General features: G+C 40.4%; 2 protein-coding genes across 3 annotated transcripts in view; both read right to left on the bottom strand.

Annotated features, from left to right (window-relative positions):
- Positions 1-280: 280 nt before the first annotated feature.
- Positions 281-801, bottom strand: LOC123326179 (60S ribosomal protein L23a). The gene has a single exon (XM_044919206.1). The coding sequence runs from the start codon at positions 793-795 to the stop codon at positions 325-327; it is 471 nt and encodes a 156-aa protein (XP_044775141.1). The 5' UTR covers positions 796-801; the 3' UTR covers positions 281-324.
- Positions 802-14,792: 13,991 nt separating this feature from the next.
- Positions 14,793-18,501, bottom strand: part of TMEM135 (transmembrane protein 135) — a 285,580-nt gene continuing 281,871 nt past the window's right edge. For both annotated transcript variants that reach the window (XM_044919211.1, XM_044919212.1), the window contains 3 exons: positions 18,382-18,480; positions 17,300-17,367; positions 14,793-15,436 (listed from right to left, as the gene is read on the bottom strand). In XM_044919211.1, coding sequence (XP_044775146.1) covers positions 15,304-15,436; positions 17,300-17,367; positions 18,382-18,480 — 300 coding nt within the window. In that variant the 3' untranslated portion in view covers positions 14,793-15,303. The remainder of the gene's footprint in view (positions 15,437-17,299; positions 17,368-18,381; positions 18,481-18,501) is intronic.

The following is an 18,501-nucleotide window of genomic DNA, read 5'->3' as shown; positions in this document are numbered from 1 at the left end:
ACATATGAGTGAAAGCATATGATATTTGTCGTTCTCTGATGGACCTATGTTACTTAGCATAATCCCGCCTGTTCCATCCATGTTGCTGCAAATGGTAGGTATCCATCCTTTCTGATGGCTAATATTCCATTGTGTATAAGAACCGTAACTTCTTTATCCCTTCATCTGTTGAAGGACATCTCGGCTCCTTCCAGTTTGGATATTGTGGACATTGATGCTATGAACATTGGGGTGCATGTGCCCCTTCTTTTGACGAGATTTATCTTTTTTTTTTTTTTTAATGGTGAAAAGATTTATATTTAGATTTAGCCAGCTGGACTCAGTTTAGATGATTCCAATTTTGTTGGCAACATCCAAAGCATCATAGTCAGGAGCCAGTCGAACATATGCCTTCTTCTCTCCATCAGGCCTGATCAAGGTGTTGACCTTGGCCACGTCAATGTCATAGAGCTTCTTCACAGCCTGTTTGATCTGGTGCTTATTGGCCTTGACATCCACAATGAACACAAGCGTGTTGTTGTCTTCTATTTTCTTCATGGCTGACTCAGTAGTCAGGGGGAACTTGATGATGGCATAGTGATCAAGCTTGTTTCTCCTGGGGGCGCTCTTTCGAGGATATTTGGGCTGCCTCCGCAGACGCAGTGTCTTGGGTCGTCGGAATGTAGGTGACGTGCGGATCTTCTTTTTTTTGTGACTGTGGACGCCTTTCAGCACCGCTTTCTTGGCCTTCAAAGCCTTTGCTTTGGCTTCGGCTTTGGGAGGGGCAGGGGCTTCTTTCTTAGTCTTTGGCGCCATCTTCGTAAAAGGTGATGAGATTTATCTTTAAGATAAATGCCTAGTAGCACAATTCCTGGGTCATACGGTAGCTCTATTTTTAACATCTTGAGGAAACTCCATACTGTTTTCCAGAGTGGCTGTATCAGCTTGCATTCCCAACAACAGTGTAGAAGTGTTCTCCTTTCCCTGCATCTTTGCCAAAATTTGTTGTTACCTGCCTTAATTTTTGCTATTCTGACAGGAGTAAGGTGGTATGTCATTGTGGTTTTGATTTGTAGTTCCCTGATGACAAGTGATGTGCATGATGTTTTCCTGTGTCTGTTGGCCAGGTGTATGTCTTCTTTGGAGAAGTGTCTATTGATGTCTTCTGCCCTTTTCTTGACTGGGTTATTTGTATTTTGGGTGTTGAGTTAGAGAAGTTCTTTGTAAATCTTGGCTACCAGTCTTTTATGTGAAATATCATTTGACAATAGCTGCTCCGATTCCATGGTTTGCCTTTTAGTTTTTTTGATTGTTTCCTTTGCTGTGCAAAAGCTTTTTATCTTGATGAAGTCCCAATAGTTCCTTTTTTGTTTTTCCCTCCCCCTACCTTTAGAGATGCACTTTGCAAGATGTTGCCTTGTCCAAGGTCAAAGAGGTTGCTGCCTGTGTCCTCCTCTGGGATTTTAATGGTGCAAGAGATCACATTTACAATCACACCAAAAGCCATAAAGACACCTAGGAATAAGCTTAACCCAAAATATAATAGATTTGTACTCTAGAATCTGCAGAACACTGATGAAAGAAATTGAGGAAGACAAAGAGATGGAGAAATATTCCATGTTCATGAATTGCAAGAGCAAATATTGTTAAAATGTCTATGCTTTCCAGAGCAGTCTACACATTCAATGCACCCCCAGTCAATACCCCATCGACATTCTTCACAGAGCTGAAACAATCCTAAAATGTGTATGGAAACAAAAAACATCCAAATCGCCAGTAGTATTGTACAGAAAAAGACACATAGATCAATGGAAGAGAATAGACAGCCCAGAAATGGACCCTTAACTCTATGGTCAACGAATCTTCGACAGAGCACTAAAGAATAGCCAATGGAATATTGTCTTATTCTCAATTCTCTTCAATAAACATTGGTGGGAAAATTGGACAGCCACATGCCGAAGAATGAATCTGGACCATTCTCTTACACATTACACAAAGATGCACTCAAAATGGATGAAAGACATCAATGTGAGACAGAAAACCATCAAAATCCTAGAGGAGAACACAGGTCATAAGCTCTTCAACCTCGGCTGCATCAACTTCTTGCAAGACCCGTCTCTAAAGGCAAGGGAAACAAAAGGAAAAATGAACTATTGGGACTTCAAGATAAAAAGCTTTTGCAGAGCAAAGAAAACAGTCAACAAAACTAAAAGGCAACCTACAGAATCAGAGCAGGTATTTGCAAATGACATCAGATCTACATGGAACTTCTCAAACTGAACACCCAAAAAATCCAGTCAAGAAAAGGGCAGAAGACATGAGCAGACACTTCTCCAAATAAAACATACAAGTTGCCAACAGACACTTGAAAACATGCTCCACATCACTTGCCATCAGATACCACCTTACACCAGTCAGAATGGCTTAAATTAACACAAGAGCAAACAACAAACGTAGCAAGGATGTGGAGAAAGGGAAACGCTCTTACACTGTTGGGAATGCAAGCTGGTACAGACACGCTGGAAAACAGTATGGAGGTTCCTCGAGACTTTAAAAATAGAGCTCCCTTATGACCTGGCAAGTGCACTACTAGATAATTACCTTAAATTTGCAGATGTTGTGAAAAGAAGGGACACATGTACCCCAATTTTCATAGATAGCATCCACATAGCGTCCACAATAGCCAAACTGTGGAAGGACCCGAGACATCCTTTAACGGATGAAAGTATAACGAACATTTGGTTCATTGGTGGTCTATTTAGTCCATTTGGTGAAATATTACTCAGACCATTGGCAGCGATATAGATAGAACTGAAGGGTATTATGCTAAATGAAATAAGTCATTCAGAGAATGACAATTATATGGGGTCCCTAATATGTGGAATATAAGGAATGGTGCAGAGGACAACAGGAAAAGGGAGGGAAACCTCAATGGGAAGAAACCAAAGAAGGAGAAAAGCCATGACACCTATCCTCTTTAGTCCGGGAAACAAACAGACTTGTGCAAAGGGAGGTGGGTGGGTGGGGCGGGATTGGGTAACTGGATAATAAGCTTATTAAGGAGGGCACGTGATGAGATAGATGAGCAGTGGGTGTAATACGCAAGCAGAGATTTTTTGAACCTTTATCGAAACTAGTGATGTACTATGTGTTGGCTAATTGAATGTAAATTTTAAAAAGGGAAAGAAGACATTAGTTCAAAGACTTTCTATACAGTGTTCTTTTCTAGAGTTAAGTATTTGGCACTTTCCCTGAGCTTCCCCATGTAAACTTTTTAAAACGCTATTACCTTCATGAAACAAGATGAAGGTTGAAAGTTGCATTCAGCAGAGCCTTGTTTCTCAGAGTTAAATATGTCACTTTCCTTACGCTTTCACGCATACTTTTATATTTTTATTTATTTATTTTTAAAAGATTTTATTTATTTGAGAGAGAGAATGAGAGAGAGAGAGAGAGAGAGAGCTTGAGATGGGGGAGGGTCAGAAGGAGCAGCAGACTCCCCGCTGAGCAGGGAGCCCAATGCGGGACTCGATCCTGGGACTCCAGGATCATGACCTGAGCCGAAGGCAGTTGCTTAACCAACTGAGCCACCCAGCCCCCCCCCACGCATACTTTTATAAAAATGTTTCTATCTTCATGAAAGATGTTAGTTGAAAGTTGCATTCTACGCAGACTTGTTTCTCAGAGTCAAGCGTACGAACTCTCCTTATGCTTTCACACACAATTTTTGAAAATATTTCTATCTTCCTGAAGGAAGATGTACGTTGAAAGACGGTTTCCATACAGTGATCATTCTTAGGGAACTATACGACACTTTTCTTATACTTCCACACGGGCATTTGAAAGTGCTTCTGTCTTCAGGAAAGAAGATATTTGAAGGATGGTTCCTCCAAGATGTTTGAGTTAATTATGCTTCCACACATACGTTTGAAAACACTTCTTTTGGGGCGCCTGGGTGGCTCAGTTGTTAAGCGTCTGCCTTCGGCTCAGGTCATGATCCCAGGATCCTGGGATTGAGCCCCACATCAGGCTCCCTGCTCAGCGGGAAGCCTGCTTCTCCCTCTCCCACTCCCCCTGCTTGTGTTCCCTCTCTCACTATGTCTCTGTCAAATAAATAAAATCTTAAAAAAAAAAGAAAAGAAAACACTTCTTTCTTCATGAAACAAGCTGTTAGCTGGAAGATGCATTCTAGGGGCACCTGGATGACTTAGTGGGTTAAGGGTCTGCCTTTGGCTTGGGTCATGATTCCAGGTGCTGAGATCGAGGCCAATGTCGTGCTCTCCGCTCAGGTGGAAACCTTCTTCTGATTGCCACTCTACCTTCCTGCATGGAAATAGGTTTGTTTTCAAATGTGTGTTTGGAAGCATAAGGAAAGTGCAGTATACTTAATGAAACAACACTGTGTAGAAAATGTCTTTCAAATGACTTCATGAAGATAGAAGCGTTTTCAAATGTATCAGTGGAAATATATGAAATTTGCGTTAACTCATTAAAACCACACTGCAGCACTGTGTAGAAATCATCTTCCAACTAATATCAATAATGAAGATAGAAGCCTTATCATATGCATGGATGGATGCATAAGGAAATTGCCATAGACTTAACTCATTGAAATGACGTTGTGTAGAAAGCATCTTCCAAATAAAATCTTTGGGTTTAAGCCTCTTGTGACTCACAGCTACAAAGGGCGGCCAGGTTATCAGTAATCTGCTGCAGTCTCTGCGCTCTGTTCAGTTCAGGGCAAGAAAAGCTGGCAACTGGTGCGCACACAGAGGTTTAAGCCTATTGTGGCTCACACACAAAAGTTGAGTGATTTTCTGCCCTCTGGGCTCCCCTCCAACCCCGATGCTGAGCTCTGCTCAATGGCTCCTGGGCTGACCTTTTGTCTTTGGAGAGGTTAAGTAGGCTCTTTCAAATGCCCTCAAGGAAGGGGAGTAATCTCTGGTGTGCTACCCAGGGGACCTCCTCACCCTGGCTTATTGTGTGGTCAAATCTTCTGCCTTCTAACTTCCTCCCACTCCTTGACTTTGTTCTGTGAATGGGGTTTCCCCCCCTTCCTGGCCTCGAGGTTTCCCAATTCCCCCAATTCAGGGATCTGAAGCTTTCTTTTGCCAAAATCCCTGGCTCCAGCTGCGCAGATTGTTTCCTTACACCTCTGATCCACTTTTAGTTGTTCAAAATAGTTTAGCATTGATTTAGTTGAAATCAGAATGAAGGAGTCCCCCTACTACACTGCCATCTTCGATAGGTAGCTCAAAAAAACTATCTTCTTGAAAGGAAGAAGATACTTTGGCACACACTAAACACAAATTCCATTTCAAAGAGTTAAGCATATGCTTTTTTTCCTAATGCTCATATACATAAATTTAAAAACATATATATCTTTTTTTCTATTAAATTCAAATAGCCAACATATAATACATCATTAGTTTTTGGTGCAGTGTATTCATTCGTTGCATATAACACAGTGCTCATCTCATCACTTTTCCTTCTTAATCCCCATCACCCAGTTACCGCATACCCCAACCCACCTCCCTTTACACAACCCTCAGTTTGTTCCTCGGAGTCAAAAGTCTCATGGTTTGTCTACCTGATTTCTTCCTAGTTTTCCTTCCCTCCCTTACGATCCTCTGTGCTATTTCTTTTAGTCTATATATGAGTGAAACCATATGATAATTGTCTTTCTCTGCCAGAATTATTTCACCTAAATTAATACCCTCAAGTACCAGTCCATGTCGATGCAAATGGTAGGTATTCATCCTTTCTGATAACTAATATTCTATTGTATATATGAACCACATTTTCTTTGTCCATTCACCCATTAAAGGACATGAATTCTTTAAGTTTTTCTTTAATTTCCTGCTTGACCCATTCATTCTTTAGCAGGATGTTTGTTAGCTTCCAAGTGTTTGTGTTCCTTCCAAATTTTTCCTTTTGGTTGAGTTCCAGTTTCAAATCATTGTGGTCTGAAATTATGCAAGTAATAATCTCAATCTTTTGGTATTGGTTGAGACCTGATTTGTGACCCAGTATGTAGTCTATTCTGGAGAAAGTTCCATGTGTTCTTTGGAAGAATGAGTATATACTGTTGTTTTAGGACGGCATGTCCTGTGTTTATCTACGAAGTCCATCCGGTCCAACTCGTCCTTCAAAGTTCTTGTTTATTCATGGATCTCCTGCTTAGATGATCTATCCATTGCTGTGAGTGGAATGTTAAAGTCTCCCACAATTAAGGTATTAGCAATATGATTATTTTGGGTATTAATTGGTTTATGTAATTGGCTGCACCTATGTTGGGGCATAGATATTTACAATTGTTGGATTTTCTTGTTGGATAGACCTTTTTAAGTATAGTAAGCTGTACTTCCACATCTCTTACACTAAGTCTGGCTAAGGAAAGGGGTAGGTTATCCCCCAGAGACAAGGAGACAGCCTTAAAGTGTTGAAAGCCTGGAAAAGCCCCCAGGGAACATGCCTGTATATTCAGATGTCCATCTCCTGAGCTCATTGTCCTGAGACTTTTTGATATTTGGCTATATACCTGGAGAGATTTGGCCCGAAATCTCATGAGATTTGGGTCAAGATGTCAGGAGATGTGGCCTGAGAACTTGCGAGCATACCCCATGATTTCCTGCGATCAGGAAAAGGGACGAGGTGGCTTCATTCTGTGGGTGGTGAGTTCAAACAAACTGTCCTGAATTGCCAAAAGGTTGAGAAAACATCTAGGGAGTCCTCCTGTGTGTTCAGGTGAGTCAGCTCCAAGGCCTGTTGTCTCTTCCTGAATATACATCCCTCCTGTTGCTATGGCTTCCTAGATAGTGTCAGTGTGGGACCTGGAGGAACATTTATCCTATTTCAGTGCTCCACATTGGCCCCCACATCACCGAGGATGATGAACGTGGAGAAGCGAGACAATTTGTATATTTTTGCTGTTGGCGTCTGGGGGGGCGTTTGTAGCATGCCAGGCCAATCCAACACAGGGGTTCCATTCCAGGAATTACCCAGGGCTACCAATGATGCGGCCCTTGCCTCGAGTCTAGGGAGTTTCCACCCCTGCCAAGTTCCCCAGAGATTTCCCTCCAGATCTCGTGAGACCACTGGAGTTTCTTTTTCCCAAAATGTCCAGACTGCTAAGAGATTGTGCTAGCCACTTCATTCTTAATATTATCCCACTGACGTCTTCATGAGGCACTTTGGCTCTCCTTGTGGCCTTTTCCTTTTATTTGCTATTTTTAAAAATTGATTTGATCTAGGGGGCAATTCAGAAAAAGTAAATCAGAACCGTATTTTCTGCTTTCATCTTGGGAGTCTGGCAGAGTTCTTCAGACTGTGGAATACCTTGGAGCACAGGACCCCGTGATGTTGTTTCAGAAGTCTGTGGACATCATGAAACCTAGGACATTTAAAAGTACCCACCAGAGAATATGTGTAGGTTGGGCTATAGGTTATGGAAGGGAGCTGGTGTCATTCCTGGGGCAAGGAGAAATTAATTTAGACATACCCATCCCAAATTTATTCAGTTCCCATTTAAAATGTAGGACTTTTTGTTCTTCTTGAAGCAATTAAAGAACATTGCCTCCATGCATAAATTTTCATCTCTGTGCTCTTTTATTCAAACTAAGTTCTTCCTCGAAGCATTGAATGCCAGTATTCCTAGAGTAATATTTTCTGATTTAAACTGGAGAATCCGAGTAAGTCCTTGGACTCTGAGACAGGTTGGTGTCACAGGGCCTCTTGTAATTTGGCTTCAGAACATTGTTGACATCAGGGAGGCTAGGGCCTTTGAAAGACTTCAAAATTTGTGTGTAGGCTCAGGCAGATGTTTAGAGGAGCTTGCCTCATTTCTCGGGCAAGGGGAGATTAACTTAGACATCTCACTCCCAGGTAACTTTCATTTTCACTTCACTTGTTCCTTGACGCCACTTCCATCCTCTTGCTGTTTTTGTAGCTAGCTTGGTTCACATTTAGGTGATACAGTTGGCATCACACAACACCCAGTGTTGGCATGTGCCTACTCGGATCCTGTGCTATGTGAGAGCAATACATGTCTGATAGCGAAAAGGAAAGTTTCCCCCTTTTGCCTCTGAGAGCTAGGTTCTTGTCCTGCTCTTTTAAATGCTGTGATTGGTAGCCAGCTTATCTCCCTCCCCCCTGGATGACGGATGCATTCATTCTGAAGAGCAGACAGTTCACAAATGTACAGAATTTTCCAAGACCTATTCAGGGTAAAAAGTTCTCTTTCAAGGAACACTGCTCCAGTGCCCATTTCCAAACACATCATCAGGTGGGAGAACCAATCTGCTAAATCTCTTCTGGTTTTCTTTCCACTGATGGAAAAGCAGGAGAAACATCCCAAACCAGCAGTTTGCCCTCTCTTGGTGAAGGAATAATGAAGGACTCTTGCTTACCTGGCTCCCAGGTGTAGCCAGTGGAGGTTTCCCATTGCCCAAGCCAACAGGCCGTTTTTATTCTTGAAACTGCCAGCTTGCTACGAGATTTTCCTAGACACTTCATTCTCAACATGATTTCATTCTCATCACTAAGAAAGCCCTTCATTTCCACTCTGTCCACTTCCATTGCTTTTCTTTTTTCCAAACTAGGTTCTCCAGCATAAAGGCATCACAGTCAGTCAGGGGAGGGAGGCAGCCTGGTTACCCAGCAACACATCAACCCAAGGCAGGCACACAACAAGCTCAAGGACAAAAAGGCTGTTTTTTGGGGGAGAAGACAATAATATTCTCATTTCGCATAGGACCAGAGAGGAATTCACCAGTAATCCCTAGAGGCTGGCTGTGAGTAAAACAGCCTGTATGTGATCTAAGTCTTGGATCAGCAAGAAAATCAGGAATAGTATAGGAATGTATGTAAGCAGGGCCTGTGATCTACATTTAAAATTGTAGTGGGATAAATCTGTAATGAGAGGTCTAATTTTTTCCCTTTACCCAAAAAATTGAGGCCAGCATCTTCTACAATCCACTGGAAAAAGCCTACACACAAACATTCTCTGTGGGAATCTTCAAATCCCTATGACTCCTCATGTAAACATAGGTCTGAAGCTACATTTTAAGGGGGCCCTATGGTGAACACTTCCCTAGGCACAAGGAATCTCCCAGCATTCCCATTTTAAAGCAGAGGATATTGCTCTGAGACACTGGATCTGAAAGAGGCCCACAGGGTGAACCTAGACAGAAAAAGAACAAGAGGATGGAAAAGCTGGGCCAATTGTGTTTATTCGAGATGAGATGAGACATGATGTTTTGATTGAAGTGACTAGGACAATCTCCTAGCAACTCAGTTCTCATTCCCAGGAAGGAGAAACCACTGGAGGCTTGGGTGAAGGGAAACCTCCATTGCTTACACCTATTAGCCCTGTCAACAAGAACCCTGCATTCTTCATTAAGAGAGGGAAATCTGGTGCTACCTTTTTTTAATTGCCCATCCCATCAGTGGATAGAGGATGCAGTGATTCAGGTATAGTAGCTTTCGACTTGCAGCTGATGCTCAAGTGTTTGGATGTAGGCCTTGGTGCAATATTCCTTGAAAGGGCACTTCCTGAGCTCACAAGATCTTCTAGCATGCAGCATAGTGGTGAAGTTTTCTTCAGAAGGAGGGCATCTCAAGCTCAAGGAGAGGAAGTCCACCTTTCCTTTGGGATATTAGACGTGGTTGCTTGCACTTAGCACAGGACTAACTGAAGTAAGAAGTCACAACCAATCCTTGGGTGCTGGCTTGTGGATAAAATCCCCATTCCCACATATAAAACAACCCTAAAGAAACATGAGCAAGGGGATGGAAGTGGCTACAAGGAAGAACAAAAAATCTACATTAAAATTGGGAGTAGGATACATCTGTGAATGAATTGTGTTTCCTGTTACCAAAGTAACGAAACCAGCTCCTTCCAAAAGCCTTGGACCAAGCCTTACACACAAACGTTATTTGCTGGGCACCTTCAAATATCTTAGGGTGAGGCTCGCGCTTCTGGTTTGGCCTGAGGGGCATGCTCATCGTGTTGCGGCCTTTTAGGTTTTGAGTAATACTCATGCTCCCAGGAGACATCCCAAGGCTACAAGTGGCATGTATTCCTTCGGGGTTGCTGTCTGATGATTCTGGCACTGACCAGGTCTCCAAGATCATTTGTGCTTTCAGACCTATGGTTGGGGCATGGTCAGGGCCACATTCGTGCTAGGGTTAGGGTCTCATGCCATAAGAGGTTAGGTTTCAAAACCATGGCCATTCGGAGTCCTGCCCTAGGGCTGAGCTGAGACCTAGCGTCAGAGTCATGCTCTGCCTTCCGGGCTTGGCTCAGGGGGATGCACATAGTGCTGCTGCTGAATTTTAAGCTTTGCAACAAACCGTGCTTTCAAGGGACAACCCGGGGTGGTTGTGAGTGGCACCACGTCCCTTTGGGTTCCTAGCTGACTAGTCTGGCACTGACCGGGTGTCCGAAATCATTTTTGCATTCAGAACCAGGAAATGGGAAAGGTCAGGGCCCACAACCGTGCCAGGGTTAGGGTTTCATTCAGGTAGACGGTAGGGTTCCATTGGATGGCCGTTCGCAGTCCTACCCCGAGGGCAGAGCTGAGGGCTAGCATCAGAGCCAGAGGGTCTGGCTTCTGGTTGGCCTCGGGGGAATGCTCATAGGGTTGTGGACTTGTGGGATTCTCCGTAAAATCATGCGCCCACCATACATCCCGAGGATACAGGTGGCACGTAATTCCTTCTGGTTTCCTGCTTGATTAGCTGGCATTGACCAGGTCCCCCAAATCATTTGTGCATTCAGAACTGGGGTTGTCGCTTGGACAGGGCTGCACCCATGCTAGGGTTAGGGTTTCGTTTTGGAAGGAGCAAGGGTTGATTTGGTGGCCGTTCCGAGTCCTGCCTGAGGGCTGAGCTGAGAGCTAGCGTCAGGGGGAGGCTCTGCTTTCCTCCTTGGCATCAGGGGGATGCTCCTCCAGGTGCTGAGATTTTGGTTCCTTGCTAGAACCCTGCTCTGCCAAAACATCCCGAGGGGTGCAAGGGGCTCAGTTTCCTTAAGTGTTCCTTCTTGATTATTCTGGCTTTGGTCATGTGTCCAGATCCATTGTATCCTCAGACTTATGGTTGGGGCATAGCCAGGGCCTCAGCCAAGGCTAGGGTTAGAATTTCACTCCTGGAGTAGATGGGCACCATTAATGGCAGGGTGGAATTTTGTTCCGACGACAGAATTGAGGGTGATCATCGTCACGGAACGAGACGTTAGTAGAAAGGTGCGTTCTCCACATCTTTATCCTCAGTGTTAAGGGTATGGCAATTTCTTTATGCATTCACACATACATTTGAAAGCGCTCCTATACTCCTAGAACAAAATATTAATTGAATGCGTTATTCTACGCACACTTGTTTCTTAATGTGGATGGCAATTTCCTTATTTTTCCACACAGTTTTGAAAACACTTCTATCTTCATGAATCAAGTTGCGATTGAAAGTTGGGTTGTCTACAGACTTATCAGAGTTAAGTACATGGCACTTTCCTTATGCTTTCTCACACACTTTTGAAAACGCTTCTATATTCAGGAAAGAAGATGTTAGTTGAAAGATGGTTTCTTTATAATGTTGATTTTTTAGGGTTAAGTATGTGGCACTTTCCTTTTGCTTCCATGGGTACTTTTGAAAAAGGTTCTATCTTCATCAAACAAGAGGTTACTTGTCAGGTGCATTCTACACAGACTTGTTTTTCAGAGTCAAGTATATGCATAGCCCTTTCCTTTTGTTTTCACACAGACTTTTGAAAATGCTTCTTTCTTCTGGAATGAAGATGTAAGGTGAAATACATTTCTCCACAGTGTTGTTTCTTAGAGTTAATGGCCCCTTCCTTATGCTTCCACACATACGTTTGACAATGCTTCTCTCTTCTTGTAACGTTGTTATTTAAAAGTTTCATATTCCGAGACTTGTCTCTCAGCGTTAAGGACATGGCCCTTTCCTTACACTGTCACACGTAGATTTGAAACTGTTCCATCGTCATGAAACAAGATGTTAGTAAACAGTTGCATTCACCAGACTTGTATCTCAGAGTTAAGGGTAAGCACGTTCCTTATGCATCCACACATACATTTGAACGCTCTCTTCAGAAAAGATGTTAGTAGAATTACAGTTTCTCAACAGTGCTTTTTCTAAGAGTATTTCTAATGAAATACTTCATTTTCTAAGATATAGGTTTTGTTTTTTTTTTAAGATTTTGAGAGAGAGAGAGCCTGAGCTGGGGGAGGGGCAGAGGGCCAAGCAGACACCCTGCTCAGTGGGGAGCCCAATCCCAGGACCCCAAGATCATGACCTGGGCCTAAGGCACTGAGCCACTCTGGTGCCCCATAGCCACACTTTACATACTTGGTTGTCAAGGGACATTTCTATCACTGCAGAAAGTTCTATGCAACAGTGCTATGCATGATCTGACAGAAGGGGGAATTCAGTACTTCACAAATCAGAAACACAACAGCAGTAGAGCCGAAAGGTCTCATTTATTACTGAACCAACCTACTGGTGCAGAGGCATAGTAACAGAGAAAAATCATTTCCCTGATAAAACATGTCTATGGCTAGGTAGGAAGGATGTTTACAGAGTGATAGAACACATGATCTTCACACAGCTTAATTAAATATGTGGTGCCAATTAGGTGTGCCATCTCATCATGTGTGACACCTTATAGACCCAGCTTGGTTCTTCTCCAGTGCCTCCTCTTGGAGTTGTACCTGATTTTATTACCAGTTTTCATCCGAAACCACTGGGGAATGGGACAATTCTGCTTTTGTTTCTTGGACAGAATCGCTTGATTCTGAAAGTCTTTGAGAAGATATGGCAAGAAACAGTCAGCCACACACAGCCGGATGGCAGCAAAAAAAAGTCTAAGAGATACATTTATGCACCTTCCTTATGCTTTCCCACAGACCTTTGAAAATGCTTCTATCTATAGGAAAGTTGTTAGTTGACAGACGGTTTCTCTACCATGTTTTTTCTTAGAGTTAAGTATATGGTACTCTCCTTATGCTTCAGTTAGTCAAACTGCAGTCAGTTCTGGTGGAAACTTACCATTGGCAGGATATCTTCAGTGTATAAATGGACTAAAAAACATGTTTTGGAAAGGACATGTATTTGACTTTATTTATGGTGCCAAGTCGTCAATTGATACTTGATTGGTTAGAGGTAGAAAGATACTCATTTTGATTGTCTTCAGGAACACGGACAGTCTCTTTTTGTTTTCTCAAACAGCTACACTTTGCAGGCTGCCTCAATGAAATCAAATCAGACTTCTCTTTTCACCACGGCAAATTAGTTAACTATTCACTCAAGCTATACGTTCATCACTGTATTCTGCTTCATGATGGTTATTTCATTTTACATTTTATATTTAAAAAATGACTATAGTTTGAGAAAAAAGTAAATCATAGAAATGTACCTTTTGACAGTAAAATTTTACTAAACAATCTCATCAAATTTCAGTAGGATTTGTCTTTCAACATCATAGCCTTTTTAATGTTAATGACAACAGTAACTTACAAATTAAAATGTTTTTCTTTTAAGCAGACAGGATAAATAAACATAATTTCTAAATAAAGAAAATGAGGGGCAGGAAGCAGTGCTTTCTTCACTGCTATAATATTTCATTTTTAAAAGTAAACACAATACCAATCGTCATTTTGATTCCAGTGAATAAAAAGTTAAAACTTAATTTATTAATGAATTTTGAAGTCTGAAACCAAAACGATGCCTTAACGGTGTTGTCTAATAGACAAGTCAATTCCAAAAAGTTAATCACAATGCAGAAATTTGACCTAATTAAAGTGGCTCTCTCTTCACAGAGATACCTCTGTGAAGGTATCTCTGTACCAGAGTCTGTCGTTTTGTTGGGTTTCAATTTGCCATTACCAACCAAGGACAGGATTACACGTAAATAGAAATATACAGGGCTTGATGAAATGGAATATGGAGGATTAAGCATTTTTAAAGTCTGGGTTATAATCCTTGTTGCAACACAGGTTCTACTGTATAATTAATTTACAATGGCCCAAAACTTTTCAGCATCAAAATGATATTACAAAAATATACCATCATCCTTATTTGTTATATTAACTGTAGACATCATAACCAATTAAGCCTTTTATTAATTTAGAAAAGTAAAACTTTTCCCTGAAAAACTCTAAAGAATAATCATATTTTAATCACAGCTGTCCTGAACTCATAATCAACAGTGACTACATTCTGTCACTTCTTTATTCTAACAGGAATAAAAATGGTGACAATAAGTTTTTGAAAAGAGGCTAAAGAACCTGAATCCCATTAGTGATGAAATGGACTTTTTAACAACCACCAGATTCTTATATTGTTTGTAGTTGTAAAATATCCATTGTGTAGGTGGAACAGTCGAGAGGGAATAAAATGACAAACTTGCCAAAACTATTTTTGATCCCTTCTAAATCTACAATGGGAGACAACCTTAGCCATGAAGAATTCCGTCCTTATAAATGAAAACAAATACTATAAACCCACAAGAGATTTAGAAGGAACCTCATTTGCTTTTAAATATTCAAGTGCAATGCTTCTGCAAAAGATTAAAACATACATTTCGACTGTATCAGGTATGTCAATTTCCATTTACCCCCAACCTGCCATTAGTACAGAGGTTCACTGGGCTGCCAGACAGCCCAACTCATCATGGGAGAGAGATGAAGGTATCAGTAAAAGAAGACATGGATACCAGGGCACTTATTCAAACAGCATAAGACCCGTCTTTGCATCCCTGAAGTAAGAATGGCCACTTTTTCAATTAAATTGCTTTATACTAAAGCAGCATTATCTGTGAAGAGTTACTTCATATCCATACATTTAACTACTATAGTTACCAATTCAAAAGTAAAAAAAAATACAGACCAAATCCATGTACCCGTGATCCTAACACATAGAAATATTCTTAGTTTTAACCAAGAATTATATTGGAATGAACTAAAAACATCTTTTAAAGTAATTTTACGTATACTCTTATTTGTTACTACATTTCTACATAGATTATTTAAGGTTGCTTGTGGACATAACTTAATCAATAATATAGCATCATGTCAACCACTATAGCGACCCAGAATCAGGTTCTGGCTATGGAAGGGCGCTTAATTATTAAGCAACACCTTCCTAAAAAGCTTCTGTACTTCTGATTGGTAAGAAAAACAAAGAGCATCTCTCATTGAAATAACACTGAAGTTCAAGCTCAAGACTCCGTCTTTGTGACTCAACATAATTAACTCTTCAAAAGAAAATAATGAAACATTAGGTCACATTAATAAATTACAGTCATCTTCAAGAAAACTCGATGGGCAACTCTGGTGTTACAGTCGTATATCTTGGATCCAACCTAGGGATAAAATCCTGAAAGTGTTTAGATGCACCAGTACCAAAAACATCAAGGACTTTTCGGTTCATGACAGCAAATCTGCAAAACAGAGGACACAGTGAACAAGTATTTAATGAAGTTCATAAAATAAGATGATTCACTTGACATGTCTTTCATGGAATGGGAAAACACAAAAGATTGACATGACAAAAGACTCAATGGCAGATTCAAAATTCATACTGATCCTCTACCTCAAGACTACTGTCTCATATTTTCTTTAAAGAGATAATAATCCCCAGACCTGAAACCCCAGAGACCCTCAGGAGCCCCTCTCAAGTTCTTTCCACTAGATTATGTCAAATAGAAAAACAGGTTCATTATAATTTTTCTGATGAACGAAATCACAGGAAATAAATAAATGACTGAGCTTAATGTTACCAATGAGGCAAAGGTATTAAATGTAAATTTCTTTCATAATTGACATTTTGATGCCTCACAATCCACAGAAAACACATCCAAATGTGCAAGCCATGATTAAAGGGAAAACAGCATATAGGTTTTCAAATTTCTTTCTTTTTTTTAATTGTTTGGTTTTCAAATTTCTAATAGACACAAGAAAGCAAAAGCATACCGTCGTTTTATCCATCACCTAACTTAAAAGATAAAAAAAAAAAATTAAAAAGACACATATTGAGCTAATGCGCAGGAGGAACCTGTGTCTCTATGCCTGATCCCAAGCATTCTTCTGGGGAGAGGAATGAATTTAGTTTTGAGCCGTTGGCCATCGTCACTACTCCAAGAACAATAAATGTAACTTTCAGTGCCTTTCCAAAGTAAGTTCCCTTCCAAAATAATCAACTGGTTAAGCTCATTAATGGGCAAAAAACTAAATGACACAGAAATAGAAAATTAACTAATCGTAACATTACAGGACACACAGAAATCATGGCTAAGAGGAAGAATGCTGCAGCCAGACTGCCTGGCTCATATCCCACAGCGCCTTCATCTGCTGTGTGACTCTGGCAAGCTAGCTCACCTCTCTGTGCACCTCAGCTGACTCCCATATAAAATCAGGATCTTAAACGTACTTATCTCATAGAGCTATTTTAAGGATTAAACACATATGCATGTACCCCTGTGTTGTATGGGTATGTGTGGGTATCTTAAAACCATATCTGGGACACAGTAAGCACTATACAACTGTTTGCTATTAAAACTATGAATGATAGTAATATTAATAACAGCTGCAATTTAGTGCTTACTAGGTGCTAAGTGCTATTACAAACATCTCGATTTTCCCACAACCATACAAAGAATATATTACTGTTTCCAGTAGAGAGAGAGAAACGGAGGTTCATGAGGGTAAACAAGTTTCCCATGAGTGACACAGCTAAAGGTTATCAGAGCCAGAGTCAAACCTAAGTCTGTCTGACTCCAAAGTCCACAGTCTGTGAGGTCAAGCTGCATCCCAAAGAATTAGATTAACATCAGAAAATGCTAACAAAAACAATGAAGGACAGAATAATTTAAAGGCAGAGGAAATTATGCTTATAATATCAAGAAAGAATAGGATTATTTTTCCCTAAATGGAAATCATTTAATTATTTAGGCAAGATTTCTAATAAATCTGCTTAGTAAGTATTTTTAATCAAAAAGAAGAGATCAAAAACTTTAAAAGTGAGACATAAGTGTGTTATTTAGCAACTAATGAGTTTTCAGATCAATACAGCATTTTCCTACAACATTTAAAATATCTAAAATAATATAGGGAAAAGAAAAGTCAAATAATGTTCACTAAAACAAGGCCCCACGTCATTCTTGTTAAGTTGGTCACATCTGCTTTATACCTAAGAGGACTACTTTACCACTGAAAGAATATTCCCTCAAAAAGATGGAAAGATTCAAAATCTGTTTTGTGGCAACTGCTCGTTTTCTATGGTCAGTTACGTCTCTGTCACTTACTTGCCCTTGGTGAGCCTTAAAAGGAACTTCCAGTAAGACGGCCGCAAGGTCTGAACTTCCATGACAGCCTAAGGTTAGAACATTCAGTTTGAGAATTCTTTCAGTCAATAGGAAATATGATTATTTGTATTAGGCAATAGAGCATTTTTATCTTTTTTTTTTTTTTTAAAGATTTTATTTATTTATTTGGCAGAGAGAGACACAGCGAGAGAGGGAACACAAGCAGGAGGAGTGGGAGAGGGAGAAGCAGGCTTCCCGCAGAGCAGGGAGCCCGATGTGGGGCTCGATCCCCGGACCCTGGGATCATGACCTGAGCCGAAGGCAGACGCTCAACAACTGAGCCACCCAGGCGCCCCTTTTTATCTCTTATTTTTATGGCTCATTGTATTTTAAAAACAACAGTGATGATGATACAAAAATACGTATTTAGGTTTAAGTTGATTAACTATCAAGAATCTTTGTAAATATGCCCTCAAATAAGAATACTGCTTATGAAATAATAATTGAGTTAAGCTATTATTATTAGGAAAGCATTTACTGAATACCCATTAGAGAGCTGGCACTTCACTAGTTATAATGAGTTTATCAACCTGGCAGCATTACTCTGAAGAAGTGCAAATGAAAATGGTTCCCCAAATTTTGCAACAGCCCTAAAACCATTAACATCAATAATGATGATTACAGAATTTAAAGAAATTGAACAATGCTTCTAATAAACTAGACTCTACCGCCATCTTTACTGCCTAATACTGGGGAAATGCAATTATTCTTATTTATGCTCATGGTATCTTCCTTCTTCTAGAAGTTTAATTAAACTGGGCATTCTAGCCAAGGTACTAGAGCAATCATTTACCTATAAATTGCACTCTATTTAAACATAAAAATTATTGTGTTCAGAAAACATGAGTTGGCTCGTTAACATGTTTAATGATTTGAAACTTGCAAGCTATCTTGGTAAAAAAAATTAAAATAAAAAATAAAATATAACCAATAGAAATGTTCCCAGGCCTTTATTTCCCCCCTTTGGTTTAATGTACAGATATAGAAATAATTTTACTTTCATTTCAAAAAGCTATACTTACTGCCTGGAAGCAAATTGCTGTAGAGATGGAATAGATGATAGTATCTGCATGGGGAAAATAGGGAACCTTTCCTGCTTCAATGCCTTTGAAATACATTGTCTGGAAGGAAAAACAAATATA

The sequence above is a fragment of the Neomonachus schauinslandi genome, chromosome 11 (genome assembly GCF_002201575.2).
Source record: "Neomonachus schauinslandi chromosome 11, ASM220157v2, whole genome shotgun sequence".
NCBI classification, from domain to species: Eukaryota; Metazoa; Chordata; class Mammalia; order Carnivora; family Phocidae; genus Neomonachus; species Neomonachus schauinslandi.
Note: the sequence above shows the minus strand (reverse complement) of the source record. Positions and strands in the feature narration are given on the sequence as shown.

Bases quoted from the DNA above. Each gene is read 5' to 3' on its own strand.
- LOC123326179 (XM_044919206.1), bottom strand. From the start codon at position 795: ATGGCGCCAAAGACTAAGAAAGAAGCCCCTGCCCCTCCCAAAGCCGAA.